The sequence below is a fragment of the Neolamprologus brichardi genome, chromosome 20, assembly GCF_056152115.1.
Source record: "Neolamprologus brichardi isolate AB-2024 chromosome 20, ASM5615211v1, whole genome shotgun sequence".
Taxonomy (NCBI): domain Eukaryota; kingdom Metazoa; phylum Chordata; class Actinopteri; order Cichliformes; family Cichlidae; genus Neolamprologus; species Neolamprologus brichardi.
The window spans coordinates 26,520,455-26,536,667 of NC_142123.1; the positions used below are offsets into that span (position 1 = coordinate 26,520,455).

General features: G+C 41.6%; 1 protein-coding gene across 1 annotated transcript in view; it reads right to left on the reverse strand.

The window, feature by feature from the left end:
• magixb (MAGI family member, X-linked b) overlaps positions 1 to 16,213 on the reverse strand; it is a 37,067-nt gene that overhangs the window by 19,203 nt on the left and 1,651 nt on the right. The window contains exons 2-7 of the mRNA XM_006794140.3: positions 15,677 to 15,793; positions 9,794 to 9,913; positions 5,233 to 5,397; positions 2,900 to 3,098; positions 1,316 to 1,386; positions 120 to 281 (exon numbers count right to left, since the gene is read on the reverse strand). Coding sequence (XP_006794203.3) covers positions 120 to 281; positions 1,316 to 1,386; positions 2,900 to 3,098; positions 5,233 to 5,397; positions 9,794 to 9,913; positions 15,677 to 15,793 — 834 coding nt within the window. The remainder of the gene's footprint in view (positions 1 to 119; positions 282 to 1,315; positions 1,387 to 2,899; positions 3,099 to 5,232; positions 5,398 to 9,793; positions 9,914 to 15,676; positions 15,794 to 16,213) is intronic.

Genomic DNA, 16,213 nt, shown 5'->3' on the forward strand with positions numbered 1-16,213 from the left:
ATTTTATAGTGAAACCCACAGAAATTCTGACAGAAAGAACAAAAATAAGAAAAAGACACTTACACACTACCAACTGCAAAACTGTAGCAGTCATGACCATGATACATATAATCTTTTACCTGTCTTAAGAGTGGAGGGTCCACTTTCTGTCACACTGTACACCTGCAGGAACTCTCTCGGCCTGCTTCCCCCCACAATATTGAAACCAAACCCTCTGGGGCCTTTGATCAAGTGCGTGTGCACAGGGAAACCCCTGAGGTCCCCAGGCTCGTCCGTGAACCCTGCGAGTTAGCGATAAAGGCGGAAAAGAGAGGATGGGTTAATAACGATGCTTACCTCCAAGAAAAAGTCATAATAGTCCTTAAGGAAAGAAATTTAAAAATATGCCAAAAGGGTGGAATCATTGAAAATACTGAACACCGTCCTGCATGTTTACATACAATTCAGTGCTTAGACCTGACAGGTCTTACGAATGAGGCAAAAGAGAGAGAGCTGTAACACTGCAAACCAATCAGCAGATGGGCTTTTAACAAAATGCTACACAAACCAAAGCATATGGTTGGGCGATTGCATTAAAAGCAGAATCCATTACAGACGACCACCTTAAAATGGAAACATAATCCATTAGGTCGACCCAGCTCTCTACAGTAATCCAGGTCTTTATTTACTATTTACTGTTGCATCAAGAAATCTGTGCTATTACAGACTGCGCCTTTCCTTTCATGTTTGTTCGTAATTCAATCCTGCCCTAATTGTGGGGACAGAAGCAGCAATCATTTCCAGCTGTAAACATGTAAATGTTTGTACCAGATTGTGCAGAAATCCTATCAGGTACCTCTGATCATAATGAATATTATATCACCTTCTGCTGGTGAGAAAAGTGTACTGCACTTTGTCGAGACAAGCCTGAGTCACAGTGTGGCAACAGAGCGTTTCCAATCACGACAAACAGCCATCTGCAACTAGATTACGCCTCTAAACAACAAATGATGTGGCCAAATCATGAAATCAACTTGCCAGTCACATGTCATACACGTGTCAACCCTGCCAGTCCCAGCAGCGAGTCTGGCTCTTCGCCAGCAGCTCTGAGCTTTAGGCCTTAATCACTTACACGTCTCAGTTCAGCTAAAAGCTCATTCCATCTCATTTGGCTCTAACAAGCTGGCTGTGTCTGTTTCTTCCCTTTTTGACAAATATATAGCTTCATTTAGACTGTTCAACGGTTAAATCGCTTGCCAGTGTTTTAATAATTACACGGAATTCGAGTGAAACGTAGAGAGAAAGATAGAGACGAATGCAAACGAAAGACGCTCACAGTCGTTTTTGTAGAGGTTTTCCCTGCTTGAGGCTCGATGACTCTGCCAGCTGGTCCTCTTTGGGTTGCGTCTTGGAGAGACAAAGTTGGAAAAGAAATGAAAGCCACCCTCTTTAGAAACACAACAGCATTGGATATAATATGACAGTGCTGGAATTTATTACACTTTTGTTGAACAATAGAAACGCCTGCCACTGCAAACAATGCAACTCGCTCTACCATCTTTTTCCAGCGTGCTAAAAGGAGGCATTGAGCAAATTGAGAAAATCACATATTCACTTTTTTTTAGAATGAAATGAAAATGATAGACAGACAGACTCAGGTTTCTGACTTTTTTAAATGCATATTTTTAATATGCATATTAAAAATATGCATAATATATTTATTTTAAAAAACTTTTATCTATTTATAAGAGTAGATATCCCTTCTACTGTTATCTCAGGTGCAGCATTTTTGCTGTGAATATGGAAGCCTTGACCTCCTATTGTTCACATCTTTTTACGAGGGGCAGCCAATCAATAATCGAATAGAGAATGACTTGATTGATCTGAATTAGGAATTGTGCAAAAGCCACTGTAACAGAGTCCAAGAATCAAAAGAATTATAATAGAGAAGACCAGCAAGGAAATACAGCCAGTCAGGCTTTGACTAAAAATGCCTGAAAACAGTAAATCTCATTAATAAAAATAATGTACATGTTGAATAAATTAAATATTTCTATGTCAGTGATTAGGTTCGGATTAGGAGTAGATGGGTGGGGTTCGGCCATGTTAAGCTGGTAAGTGTATGCAACTCAGCTATTGCTGGGGTTTAAAAAAAAAGCCAGCCTTGCTGTTGTTCTGTATTTCCTGGCTTTAGCTTCATAATAAGCTGACAGATAGAATGGTGTTATTGATCTTCTTGTCTAAAGCCTTATTCACACAGGACTTATTATCTGAAGACCTCTAGTCATTTGTAATAATTGCTCAAGAAGTCTGAGATCAAAATCTCATACAAATCTACAGGATCCATCATTTGGAAAGTTAATATTTGTACCACAGATAACCTTTTTATGGTGAATCCCAGAGGTGCTGTGGTGTTATTTATATATTATTTGTATGAAATTATCTTTAAGGTGTTCTCCACACCTTGCTTGTGCATCTTTGCTGTCAGAGTTGTGACTGTTACAAATTAAGGAGGGTTAGTGTCACTATATAGCATAAAGACCGATAGAAATTTTATATCCTCTTGCAGAAGAACAAGGATGATGATGAGATGGATAACCGCAATGACAGGAATCGGTAATTAACATTTTGCTGTCTTTCAACAGACTTGGCTGTTATTACGTGGCAGCCTATTATTATTAATCTTAGTCCTGTAGCTGCTGACCACAGATGTCAGTAAATTCAAGTAAAACACAGACTTCACTGATCCTGTGCGAACATGCTGCACAAAATACAGACGTGGGGGGTGGGTAATTTCTAAATCACAAGATCCCCTTTGAATAATAATCCCATGTGAATAGAAGTTAAATCTCAGAACGTGAATAAGCCTATTCCCTGAAATGTTGGACTATTCATTTAATAGATTTATGGCGACACTTACTCTATGTAAACTGACTCTCCTGGGTCACTGAAGGCCTGCTCCCAGTGATCGGGCATCACGCCTCTCACTCTGGCACCACTCCTGCTGCTGATGATGCCGTTTTCTATGACGTGACCATCGCCTCCGCTACTGGATGCTCGTGTGCGACCGGGAGACCGGTGACCAAGAGGGATGCTGCTGCTAACACCCGCAGAGCCTCCTGTAATTACAGTCAGAATCACTTTTATTGTCACGTGCACATGCAGGATTTTTTTTTTTATGACAGAGAAGAAATACGTAACACTGATATATTATTAAACAGATGTGGCAGGTAAAAAGTTTCTCCTGCAAGCTGTAATGACCTTATTCTGGCATTTCCACTGGGGGCTGTCAGGCAAAAAGACCTGAGGTCAGCATCTCAGCTGTCTTTGTCCTTTCTCTAAGGAGGAAGAATATGTGACTATGCATGCCACACTAGCAGTAGATGAAAAATAAGCATATTTTCTTTCCTAGCTGTCCTTGTAGCTGTCCTTCAGTTCTGAGCTCCAGCATGGATTTAAGAGACGTCAGCCCTAACACTGGGAGTCCTGCTGCACGCGACAAGTGATGCTGGACCCATCCACCCACGCATCGTCACTTCAAAAGATGACTCAGCAGAGGTCAGGGTGTTGGACGGCTCTCAAACTCCAACCTGCCTGCATCCTGCATCCTGCACCGGTCCGGACTGCCTGCTGCAATACCTGACTGCTTGGAGCACGTTTCTGGATAGCTGTCTGCCTGATTTTCTCACCTCCCACACTGCCTGCCTCTCTCTTATCTTCTGTCCCATTCTGGCTCCCTGCCTTCACCCTTCTTAACACTCAGCCACCCTACCTGCCACCTCCACCCCCTACGCTGCTGCCGTGCTCCCTTTCTCTAATATTTAATCTTACACTCACCTTCTGTTCAGCTCCTGTGTACTAGTTTCATGTTGTTCTTTGTGCCTGCAGTCTATTCAAGTATATAATTTTGCAGTATTTGTATTTCACTCGGTTATTTATCTTTAGCTTATTCACCACAATTCAAAGGGTAATATTGTTTATAATTTATATTTTTTACTCTTTGTAGCTTGGGATCATTTGAAAGTGTATGGCTGGAGGCCCTTGTCATTTCCTTTTAATCATGAAAGCACAAAAATATCTGTATATGTGATCATTTCCTGTCTTGATCGCTGTATCTTGCAAAGCTTTTGCGCCTTTTTGCTTCAACCTGTGGTTATTTTTAATCCATTTTGCATCTCTTATGGTCACTGTGTGTCTTTATGGTCATTTACATTTATTTCTCATTATTCCTGGACTTTTTTGGCAGCTGTTCTAGTCTCTCTGGAATATATAATAGAGCACAGAAACCTCTGAGTGTTCGGGTTCTTCGTGCCTCCCAGGTTGGCTCAGTAAATGTAGGTCCATACGAAATTCATCCATGGTGTGAATGAGAACTACTTCCAAATGCTCTCTCGCCACAAGGGGTCGCCACAGCAGGTAGCTCCAGATGTTTTTGATTTGGCAGAAAACCAAAGAGAATTTGCGTCCCCATCTAGACTCGAACCGGAGGTATCTTCATAACAACTGAATAAATATTAATTGTATTTTTATGATCTAATACCCACACTGAGTCCCAGGCAAAGGATATCTGCACTAGGACTCAAAAAAAAAGGAGTACCTCACAAGTCGAAGCATTATTAGTAACAAGCTGCTTCTACTTTGATCATTTAAGTGCATTTCGCTGAGGATGCTTTTATTTAAATATGTTTTTGAAAGTAAGCTCTTTGCATTAGTCTTTTCTCTCACTGGTGATTAATGAGCCCTTTAAGCCTTCTCTTTAAACGAGATAGTATTTTGGTCACAACTGCCACAAAAACCTGCAATGACCGTATGTTTGGGGAGCCTAATGACTCGAGTCGAACAATGCTGCTTTCTTGTCGCATGATTTGCTACTTTTCGTCCCTCACCTCTCTGTGTGCACACTTGTCTGCTTCCCTCTTTACCTGCTTGACCCAAGGCAGCTTGACCTTCCCTTGGAGGTGATCCAGCAATCGATGAGGCCACAGCCCAACTGAGATTTTAGAGCATACTAATCATGCTAATGATTGATTAATTTGGGCATTGGAGACTGGAGCTATTGATAGAGAGACGACGCAGTATTAAGCTGCTGAATACTTTGCAGTTCTGAGAAGATACATTTTCCCACTGCTGATATGCTATATAAATAACTCAATATAACTGATAACTTCAATGCTTCATTTATGATTACTTAGATGCAGACGAACATTCATTGCTCTGCCAGCACCGGCCATAGTTTAGCTCAGCGACACTTGCCCGAGTCTCCCTCGTTGTGTATGCCTTCTGGTGCAGCCTTTTCCAAGTTGCTGAGCGATTTGCTGCGTGTGCGGAAGTTTCTGAGCAGGTTGCGGTGTTCCTGGTAGGTGATGGGGGGGCTCTCTGCACTAACGTGAACGGGCCGAGGTGTGCCGTAGTAATTCCCTGAGACAGAGAAAAGCAGAAGAGAGACGTCCTTTCTTAATAAATTGAAATGCAATGAAAAAGTTAAATGTTATAATGAAATAAACTGAGATATTGGGATTAATGGACATTATGAGCCCATTCAAATCCACTGGCATTCATTTGAAGATCATTAATTTCACAAAGCCTATATGAACAGTTCAAACATGATATGAATTCATGAGGTAAATAAATTGCACGATTATGCACATATATACCTCGTACAACATATGCATGTACACACCTTTGTTATGTATCCCCTGAGATCATAAACTACATTCTTATAACGAGCCATCTGCTCCAGCTCCTAAAGCAGAAATGAAATTACCTCCACCCCTCCATTTGGCTCGTGGAGATCCAAATGGGCTGAGGGAAACATTAGATTAGTGAACTCAGCAGCAAGGTCACCAGCCGTCACCGTTTACTGCGCTTTCTGCAGGCGATTGGACGAACAACGCTGCCGACACTCCAGACTGCTTTACTGTAGCAATACGTCCGTCAATGTCACATGCAAGGCAGGTGAGGACGGCATTTATTGCTCCCATTAAACTCTTATAAATTATGGGTGTTAATGCATGGAGGCTTTTTAATCAGAGGCAGCACTCTGACCCTTACAAAAGGAAGAGTCTGTGGGGAAGATACAAGCTGAGTATCACCAGCTTTCATGAATAAGCACCAAGAATTAGCCTTTGAAGCCTCCTTGTATTTACCTTACACATCACCACTGTCAGAGGCACAATAAGGGAAGAGGGTGACAAAAGTCTTCCAGTGTTTTCTTGCTGAGTAGTAAATGTGAAGACCGATATGACATGGGTTTGATAAATGCACACTTAATGTGAGCCAGGAGACATTTAGCTGAGCTAAGCATAAAGAATGGAAATAGGTTCATGTAAAAAACAACAGAACTTAAGCAACAAATCAGAGCACCTACAAATTTACAAGATAAATCTCAGTTGTGCAACATGGACAGAAGGTAAAATGTAAAGATGACAAGTTGTCTCATGGTGGGTTTTTTTTCTGTTAACTGTTTAACTTTTGGCTCTTTTACTTGATCTCTGGTCGCGTTGTTTCCATTTTTGGATTCATGCTGCTTTCACTTTTGCGGCACCTTTTGATGCTTCTTCTTTTAGTTTGATTAAAGTTACCTTTGTTTCACTACCTGCCTGTCTGCCTTCTTTGACTCCTGCACTGGTACAAAATTGTGGTTTCAGACATAGACATAGACTTGATTAACGCCACACTGGGGGAATTCACGTGTTACATGAAAATGTGAATTGGAGATATATTAGAAAAATAAAAATAGAAGAATAAATAAATAAGAAAAAATATTGTACAAAATAAACAAGTAAAAAAAATATACAAGAGTAATTTGTACTATTTATAAGTGGTTAGTAAATACAGTAAAATACACTGGGAGATTTTTTCATTTGCACACAAAGAGCAGTGGGCGTGATTATACATACACATATATTTTAGCAGGTATCTATTGTACGTGTGTTTTGCCCAGCCTGACTGCTGTCGGGATGAGTGCTCCGTCCTACAACATGGCTGGAACAGCTAAACAAGCTGCTCAGGGGATATGAGGTATTGTCCATAATGGACGTTAGCTTGGATAGCATCCTCCACTCAGCCACCTCCTCTATAAAGTCGAGTGGACTGGCCAGGACAGAGCTGGCCCTCTTCACCTGTCTATTTAGTTGGCTCTGGCCCCTTTCCATGCTGCCATCTTCCCCAGCAGACTACTGCAGAGACCACCACTGTGTCATAAAAGGTCCTCAGTAAAGACATGCACACCCCAAAGTACTCCACCTGCCGGGCAGATGGAGCCGACTTTGGTCCTTCTTGTGTAGAGCATGAGTGTTTTCTGACCAGTCCAGTTTACTGTTAAGGTGAACACCCAGGAGTTGGTTTTCTCTGGAACACAACTACCATCTCCTTCATCTCACTAGTGTTGATATGCAGGTGGTTGAATTCACACCAGATGACAAAGTCAGTGATGACCTTCACCACCCAGGACAGTAGGCAAACTGTAGAGGGTCAAGTATTGTGCTCACCAGGTGGGTGAGGAAGATCCTTTCCAGGGTCTACATCAGGCAGGAAGTTAACAACACAAGTCTGAAAATGATTAGGCTTCCTGGGGTGCACGGTTTTTGGCACTGGACCCACACCAGAAAGTCTTCCAAAGGAGAGGGACCTTTTCCAGACTAAGGCTCAGATGAAACATGCGTGAATCTGTACATGTATTCGTCATTCACCCTTACAAAAAGACTGAGGAAAGACGCCTGTACAGGAATCACTTTAATTCTTCATATCATAGATTCAAGGAGCAATTTAGGTCCATATTGGCATGATAGTATCCCACAGTTGCTGCAGATTTACTGGCTGCACATCCACGATATCCCACTCCACCACATCCCACAGTTGCTCTACTGGACTGAGATCTGGTGACTGTTGAGGCCAAAAACCAGTTTGAGATGATGGGAGCTTTGTAACATGGTGTTATCAAGCTGGAAGTAGCCATCAGAAGATGAGTACACTGTAGTTGTAAAGGGATGGAAATAGTCAGCAGTCAGCTGAAACTGTTTCTCCTCATCAAGGCATTTTGCCCCAGAGAACTGCCATTCACTGGATATTTTCTGTTTTTCAGACCACTCTCTGTAAACCCAGAAGGACGTATGGGAAAATCCCAGCTGCTCAGCAGCTTTTGAGCAGACTGGTATGTCTGCCATCAACAACCATGCCACGTTCAAAGTCACAAAACTCCCCTTTCTCCCCCATTCTGATGCTCAGTTTGAAATTCAGCAGGTCATCTTGATTATGTCTACATGACTAAATGCACTGAATTGTTGCTGCAGTCTAATTGGCTGATTAGACATTTGCATCAATGAGCAGTTGAACAGGTGTATACAAAAAAGCAGCCAGTGAATGCATACCATGTCCCAAAAAGATGATTCTGTTAATCTGGACGTAAAGTTTTCAGTGGGTGAAACATTTTGTCATTCATCTAGTTGACTTCTTCAGTCTTCAGTTTCCGCAACCTTATAAACAGTACATTTGCACAATGACTGAAACTAGCATCACTGGCAAACAATGGACTATGAGGTCACTTTCTGGATCGTTTATATGGAGATTGTCATGACCATTGACCAATGATCAGAAAATAGGTAATAATAATAATAATGGATTGCATTTATATAGCGCTTTTCGAGACTCTCAAAGCGCTTTACAATTCCACTATTCATTCACTCTCACATTCACACACTGGTGGAGGCAAGCTACAGTTGTAGCCACAGCTGCTCTGGGGCAGACTGACAGAAGCGAGGCTGCCACATCGCGCCATCGGCCCCTCTGGCCATCACCAGTAGGCGGTAGGTGAAATGTCTTGCCCAAGGACACAACGACCGAGACTGTCCGAGCCGGGGCTCGAATCGGCAACCTTCCGATTGCAAGACGAACTGCCAACTCTTGAGCCACGATTGCCCTCAGTGTACCTACAGGTCAGGCTAGTTGGCAAGGGGGAAAAAAACATTGAAAACAAAAGGATAATACAGAAAAACTCCTCTGCACAGAAGCACATAAATGTCCACAGCACAACATTATGGAGCATGTGACAAGCAACTGGGGTGGGTAGGGGGTGAGGAGTAATCTCAAACAAACACAGCAGCCATCCTGCCCTGCAGCTATTTTTCCAGCGCTGGGCCCAGACCCGCCGTGTTCTCCAGGAGGGAACAAGCATACACTATATTACTCTCTTTGTGCTGGGGGACCGGGCTCTTGGAGTGGACCAATTTTTGGCCCAGTGTTTTTTGGGGTCTGAAAGCCACAGAGATGCAGTGTTTAGAGAAAATGAGTGTCAACTGTCCCGATGCTCCTGACACAAAAAGCATCACTAAGGGTTTTTGCTTAGGCAGCAGTTGATCTTCTCTCTTAGATCACCTGGGGCTTTGACAAATGTCCACCTGGGATAACCACACTTACAGAGGGCCTTCTTGATATGATGTTCTTCTGCTTCTCTGGCCATTTTTTCTGTGGGGATGGTGTTCGCTGTGTGTTGAAGTGTCCTAATCACACCCAGTTTTTGCTCCAGTGGATAATGACGGTCAAACGTTAAATACTGATCCAAATTTAATCTTTTCAGGAATAATAATCTAACCAGCAATCCTCTGACATATAAACACCAATTTATGCTATTTATATATGTATATCTATATCTATAAGTAAATTGTGTTCATTGAGGGGTTATTTCTCATTGTCTGATGTATGTTGGGTTGTCTGATCAGAATCCAGAGATGCTGTAAAGAAAGCTTTTCATCTCTCTGCATAATGAAACACCATCTTGCAGTCTGTGAATGCACAGGCAGTTAGCTGAAGTGTTTACCTTTGAACTTTCCACTCTCGAGCAGCGCTCCCGATTCGTCCAAAGAGAAAAACTCCTCAATAGAGACAAAGTTGTAGTCTACCCCTGAGATTTCCCCCTCTCTGGGCTGTCTGGTTGTACCTAGGAGAGAAGAAAAAAACCCAAATTATTATGTCATACATCAGCATCACAGGGCTCAATACACCATCAGTTCTGACATGGATGATGTATCAGTTAATCAAGACCCTTTCCTCTCGTCAGGGGTCATCAATCTGAGTTCGGCGTTGAAAAAAAATTGCAAATCAGCAGGTTATAAATAGCTTAGGATTACATAAGTACATAAGTTTGACAAAATAGATGAAATATGAAACAAGCCTATCGCTCTATACAAGATTAATTTTACTGGTTAATTCAGAACAGTGTCAAAAATAGTCTAAAAAGTAGAAATGGAGAGAAACTACAACATGCATTGATCATTACAACCAGACGGACATTTGCAGATTGCAAATCAATGCAAATTTGCATTGATGCAGCTCTGCAGCAAAATGTAACACCGCTTCTAATTCACCACTAAGTTTCGTGAAATTTGGCAGGGTGGATTTCTCTTGTTAGGAAACAAATACACAAACAACTCTAAGCCCCAACCTGTGCGCTGGCTCTCTCCTTGGCAGAGAAATAACCAAGTCGGCTATTCTTTTCTTTTTTTTTCTTTAATAAAAGGATTTCCACGTCGTTGTAAAAGCAGCCCAAGGTGAACAGAGCGTCCACAAACCAAACTTTACCCTTCGGCATGAAAAGCACAATGATGACAAAAGGCATTTACCAAGGCCTCTTTATTATAAACAGATCAATAAGAACCGAATTAAACATTAATGAGGCACTGAGAAAGTCTTAAAGCCGCTCTATCACCATTGTGAAGATGGAGCACTCAGATGATCAATGGTCTGTCATCATAATTGATTCACATTGACCTTGGCCTGGAAGAGAACGGTGAGTCCAAGCCATGGCAGTAAAAGCATCCTGTGTCGTTGTGGGATCACTGAGGTAACGCTGTGTGCGTGCTGTATTTTAACCCCAATGCCAAATCTCCAACCAATTAAACACAAGTACAGACATGTGGTGTGAAAAATATCACACCACACACCACAAAATTATCTTTCGCAAATCCAGTGGTGTAATTTTAATTTGCAAATTGAACACTGTGGCACCCACACTGACCTTGAAACAATTAATTCACTTCCCAAGACACAAAAAAAAAAAAAAAAAAAAACCCAAACAAAAAAATCCCCAACCAAAGCCAAAGTAAGGACAAATCTCTGTCCTTCTCCTAGAGGACCATATATGATGTCTGTGGATCCAGCAGGAGGGAGTCATACCCAGCTACCCTATAAAACCCATGATTAATGCACTGCTGTCCTGGGAGCAGCTCTCGCAGCCACAATGACACATACAGGACTTTATGCACACAAGTGCACACAAAGCCCCACAATGAGCCCTCACACACTCTGCAGCCAATTCACCCATGTAGTCACAGAGGCACCACACATTAGAGAGCATGAGGAATCTCCATCAGCCTGACCTGCTCTTTCTGAAGCGTAAAATGTATCTAAAAGTAACCTATGATGCTGCTCATTATTTACTGTCATATAACTACTGTTACACTGGCAGGCTCTCATACCAAACATGGAAAATGTTAAAAAATTATGAGTTCCAAGTATGTATAAGAAATCCTGGGTTTCAGACCGCTCTAAGCACTTGGCTTTAGACATATTCAAGGTTAACAATTTTAATTTGATCATCAGACATTAAAACATCAGCCCCACCCATCCATCTTCTGTTTCCAGGGGCAACCAATCAGAAGAAAGCCTGCCTCAGAGGGAGGGGGGCTTAAAGGCAGGGGAGCTAATCAAGACAAGAGATAAAATGAGAGGCTGAACCAAAGCACAGTATCACATGAAACCTGATTTTTTAAAAACTGTGCATGCAAAGCTGCTGCAATATAGTACAAAAACAATAATATGCAGAACAGGTCAACTGTAGCATAAAGGCTACTGACAAACAGTCAACAGTCAGACAGTCATTGTAGCTCTTACTGAAAACATCACCTACCTCACTGCCATAGTTATTATTAAACTCAGCATAAGTCATAAGTCAACTTGAGAGTCAGCTTGGTAGGATGTGAGCTCAGGTTAAGCCTGAGAGAGACAAAAAACAAATCAGGAGGTTTGCCCACAAAAAAACAAAAACAACTTTTAAACAGGATTTATTTTTAAACTGCCCCACAGACGTGATAGATCTGTGTTACTGATCTTCTCTTCTGAAGCCACAATCACAAAGGACCAGAATTACCCAGAGTCAAAAGTCAAATTTCAGCCACAAATTACCTACTATACTTTGTCAGCCACTGAGGTTCCAAGATAATATTAGTCCAGTGTGAATCAGCATCACTGTGATTTGGGTTTGTTTTTTACATTCCCTACACCTTTTCTTTTTCATCTTTCCTAGAAGCTGGTTTACAAGCAGACTAGCTAGAACAGCTTGTTTCTAACTGAGGATGAGCAAAGGCAAGTATAAGATAAATATAAGGATTATTTCAAACTGTGAGCCATGCAAAGCTACTGTCATGTAGCGCAAAAAGTACAAGATGGAGTTGGAAATTGGCACAATAGGTCCCCTTTAATGAACAGTATATGCTCAAATCACTTATGCACTTCTATATCGGTTTGGTTTCATGCCTGTTGGGCTAACCTCTTTTTTTGTGTTTTACTTCCACATGTTGAGTTTTCCAGTATGTGGCTTACTGTCTCCAGTGATGTCTGACGCTCCAGTCCCAGCTTATTAGGAAACTGTCGACCATGTTTAAAGTGGATGAGAAGGGCTGATGTGATGCATTATCTGTATCAGATCAGGGTGGGTCTTGCACCTCTGGTTTCCAAAAATGGCAACAGAAAAAAAAACCTATTCTTAGATGCTTTTCTTAAAAAAAAATAGCAGTTTCTTTTACTAATTAAAGATTTGATTGCAAATCTCCTGATGGCATCTGACATGTCTATGATTCTTCCCCTCCCCTCAGGACACACAGCATCACTCCAGCTGATATGGTGAGAGTCACAGATTCATTATCTATGCACCCTCCTCGGAGACATATATGACATGTCGGCGGGGAGACAGGATGGATTATTGACATCTTCTTTCCCGCCTGTCCCCGTATAAGCGGCGCTCTGATCCTCGGGGGACGGGGCGAGGGGGGGATTGAAGAGGTAATTACACAGAACTCTGTATCAACACCCAGAGAGAGCTGTCTGTCAAGATCACTGCACACAAATAGCCAACAATAAATCCTGCAGTTGAAAAGGGCACAGAGAGTCTGGGTGACATGCTGGAGCAAGCATATTAGAATAACTAAATGATGATGTTTCTTATCTCCGACTCACTCAGAAGACAATTATAAAAGTCTTTTATGGAGGAGAAAGAGAAACAGCCAGCCTTGATACCGTGACATTGGTTCTGAATCATCCAAGGGCACATGTGCAAATGCGATTATAGAAATATGGATGGGAAAGTTGAGGAGGGTCATGTAAATTCTGCAAAGCATGAATACAGAACAAAATAATGGGAATGAAAAGACAAAAAAAGAACAATCTGTATAAAAGAACAGAACACAGGGTGCAGGATTGTTTATTGAGCATGTACCTGTTCTCCAAAGCTACACAGCGATCATCCTCTCTGCACACACAGGGCTATTAGACCGCAGCCGTCCCCTCCTCCACTTTGGCACTGATAGACATTTGCTTTTAATTTAATTCCACCTCAGAATTATTGATACAGTAGCCTGCATTTACTTAGTTCTGCAATTCATTTCCATTTTTATGCACTGTCCTCTTGACTGAGCCTTTGTAATGTTATTTCTTACATCAGTGCCAGCTTGAATATCAGAGAACATTGTCTCATCAAAAGGGTTTAAAGACTGAAATAGCTCATTGGTACTGAGCACAGTTTCCAGGGAAGAACTATCTACACATAAAAAAGCGAGTCAAAACTGAGGTAGTCTCGTACCATCTTTGCTTCCCTACGGCAATCACGTTTTTAAAACCTGAACTGAGGCTAATTACTCATTGTATCAGGTAATTCAAGGAGGTGTTGGAGGGAGCAGTAGGAGCACGCACATGATCCTGAAGGGGGCCACAATGAGCCACTGATGAAAACTCTTCAGCTTTAAGTTCCTGTTAAACACAGCTGCCTACTTGTACAAAAACAACAAAAAGGAAGAAAATTCAGCTTCTACGTATCTACAAGTGATCAAATTTGAAATGTGATCGGTTCGGAGATGCTTGTGCTGCTATAAGCATGAGATGAACAGCATCTTTGTGGTGTCATCTTCAGCAGGTCAGGGGATTGCACTTGCAGGGGCTGAGTCTGCTTTATTGTCACTCTTACTAAAATAAAGCACCCAGGGATGGGAGGTAGTTTGCCAAGTTTGGATCCTCTGGACTGTTTCAAGTGATAAATCCATATCTAATCAATATGGATATATAGGTAAACATATATAAATCCTCTGTTTTCTCAAACTAACGTGTGAAATCATTTAACAACCATTTATTGTGTATACAAAGATCCCCTCCTTATTGATACCGTTCTCATTACAAAACAGCTGAAAGACTTAATGTTAATTTGGGTGATTCAGTCCCCGAGCAGCTGCTTGTGTAGATGCATGGCTAAGTAATGAGGGAGTGTGGCTAAAATTGCAATTACACTGTAATGACAATAAGCATGCGGTATACTGAGAGATGCAGTTTAAACTCTTTTACGCACTTCTCAACCGCTCCTTGTTCTGTCAGCGAGTGCGTCATGTGGTGCGGGGGCAGATTGTCCCACATGACCTACTTCATGGACTAAAGGAGAGATTAGCAACAAAACTCCACACTGCCACGACAAGGTTAACAATACTGACACACGAGGTGGGTTGTATATTTAACACTACCACCTGAAAAAAATAAGGAAAAAAAAAGCCCCCCAGCAACAACAACAACAACAAAAAATATATTATTAAAGAAAGCCAGGAAAATACAACAAAACACAAAGCTTCTCTGATAAAACTCTACTCAGCTGTTATATCCTCTGGCTGTTTCCAGTGACGTCATATTACAGAGGATTAAGATAGCAACAGATGCACTACAACTAGCTGCCTTTGGCTGCCATTGTGCTTGATTTTAGTCATAGGCATCAAAATGAAACGGCGTTTGCAGACCACAGGCTTGATTTTCAGGACATGATGCAAACACCAGGACAAAAGAAAAAACTTGTTAAGCATGAATAGAATTAGATATCCCACCAAACAAACGGTCAAACAGCTTACGGATGTGGATTGTAAACATGAGACTACCACTCAGGAAAAGGCTCAGTGTTGTGACAATACAAATGGTTGCTGTTACAGTTCAGTCAGCTTTACCAAAAGCTGATTTAAAATATATGTATTTCTCATATGCCAACGTTTAATATTTCATAAAAAAAAAAAAACTCCATACAAATATACACTGACACAAGAAAGTGATCAAAACAATTCTGCCGGCTCAAATGCTAATTAACACCATCATGTTTACATGGCAGGAACAATGAGACTGGTGTAAAAACAAAATATTAGCAACTAATAAAAGAGACATGCCCTTATAAATCAGTATTTTCATTCAATTCAGTACAATTTCATTGAAATGAACTGAATACAGTTCAGTGAAATAAAACTGAATTACACCTGGAGACAATACATTTGCTATTAGGGCATGCCACGTGGTAGCATCAGGACACAGGTGATGAAACTGCAGTAGACAAGATAAGATATACAAAGGCAAGATACATACAGGAATGCTGGATATAAAGATAAGAAGTGAAACACAGGAGAGGACTTACAAGGTACAGCACGGAGGTAGAGGTTCTCTCTGATGACCTGCTGAAGTTGGCTGTCCACTGATCCGGGTGTGAAGCACTTACTCAGATACAACCTGAGGTCCTTACACAATGTGGGGCCTGAGGGAAGGGCACATAAAACAAGTTTGGCATAGAGATGAGGAAGGAGAGAGAAAAAGAAATAAATCAGCTCAGTAAGCATAAACAGTAGGATGATGCATACTTAAATTTATCTAAAGCGCTAACTTTTACTCCTGACAAGCTGGATTTAGCACCAGTACTTTACAGCCCGCTGATGTCTCTATATCACTTCATAGTAGCTCCTGAGAATTAAACGTGCCTGTCCAAGTTCCTCGTGCGTATACCTACAACAGCCTACTGAGGTTAATTGTTCCAGACACAACGGTAGAGGCTGTCACCAGAGGAGGCAGAGCCGATCAACACAGCGGGGCTTTGTTTCCTCTCTGATCTCTTAATATCGTCTCGCGTGCTTTACGGCCTTTGATGGCAGGCCACGTGCTGTTATGGATGGACTGAGCG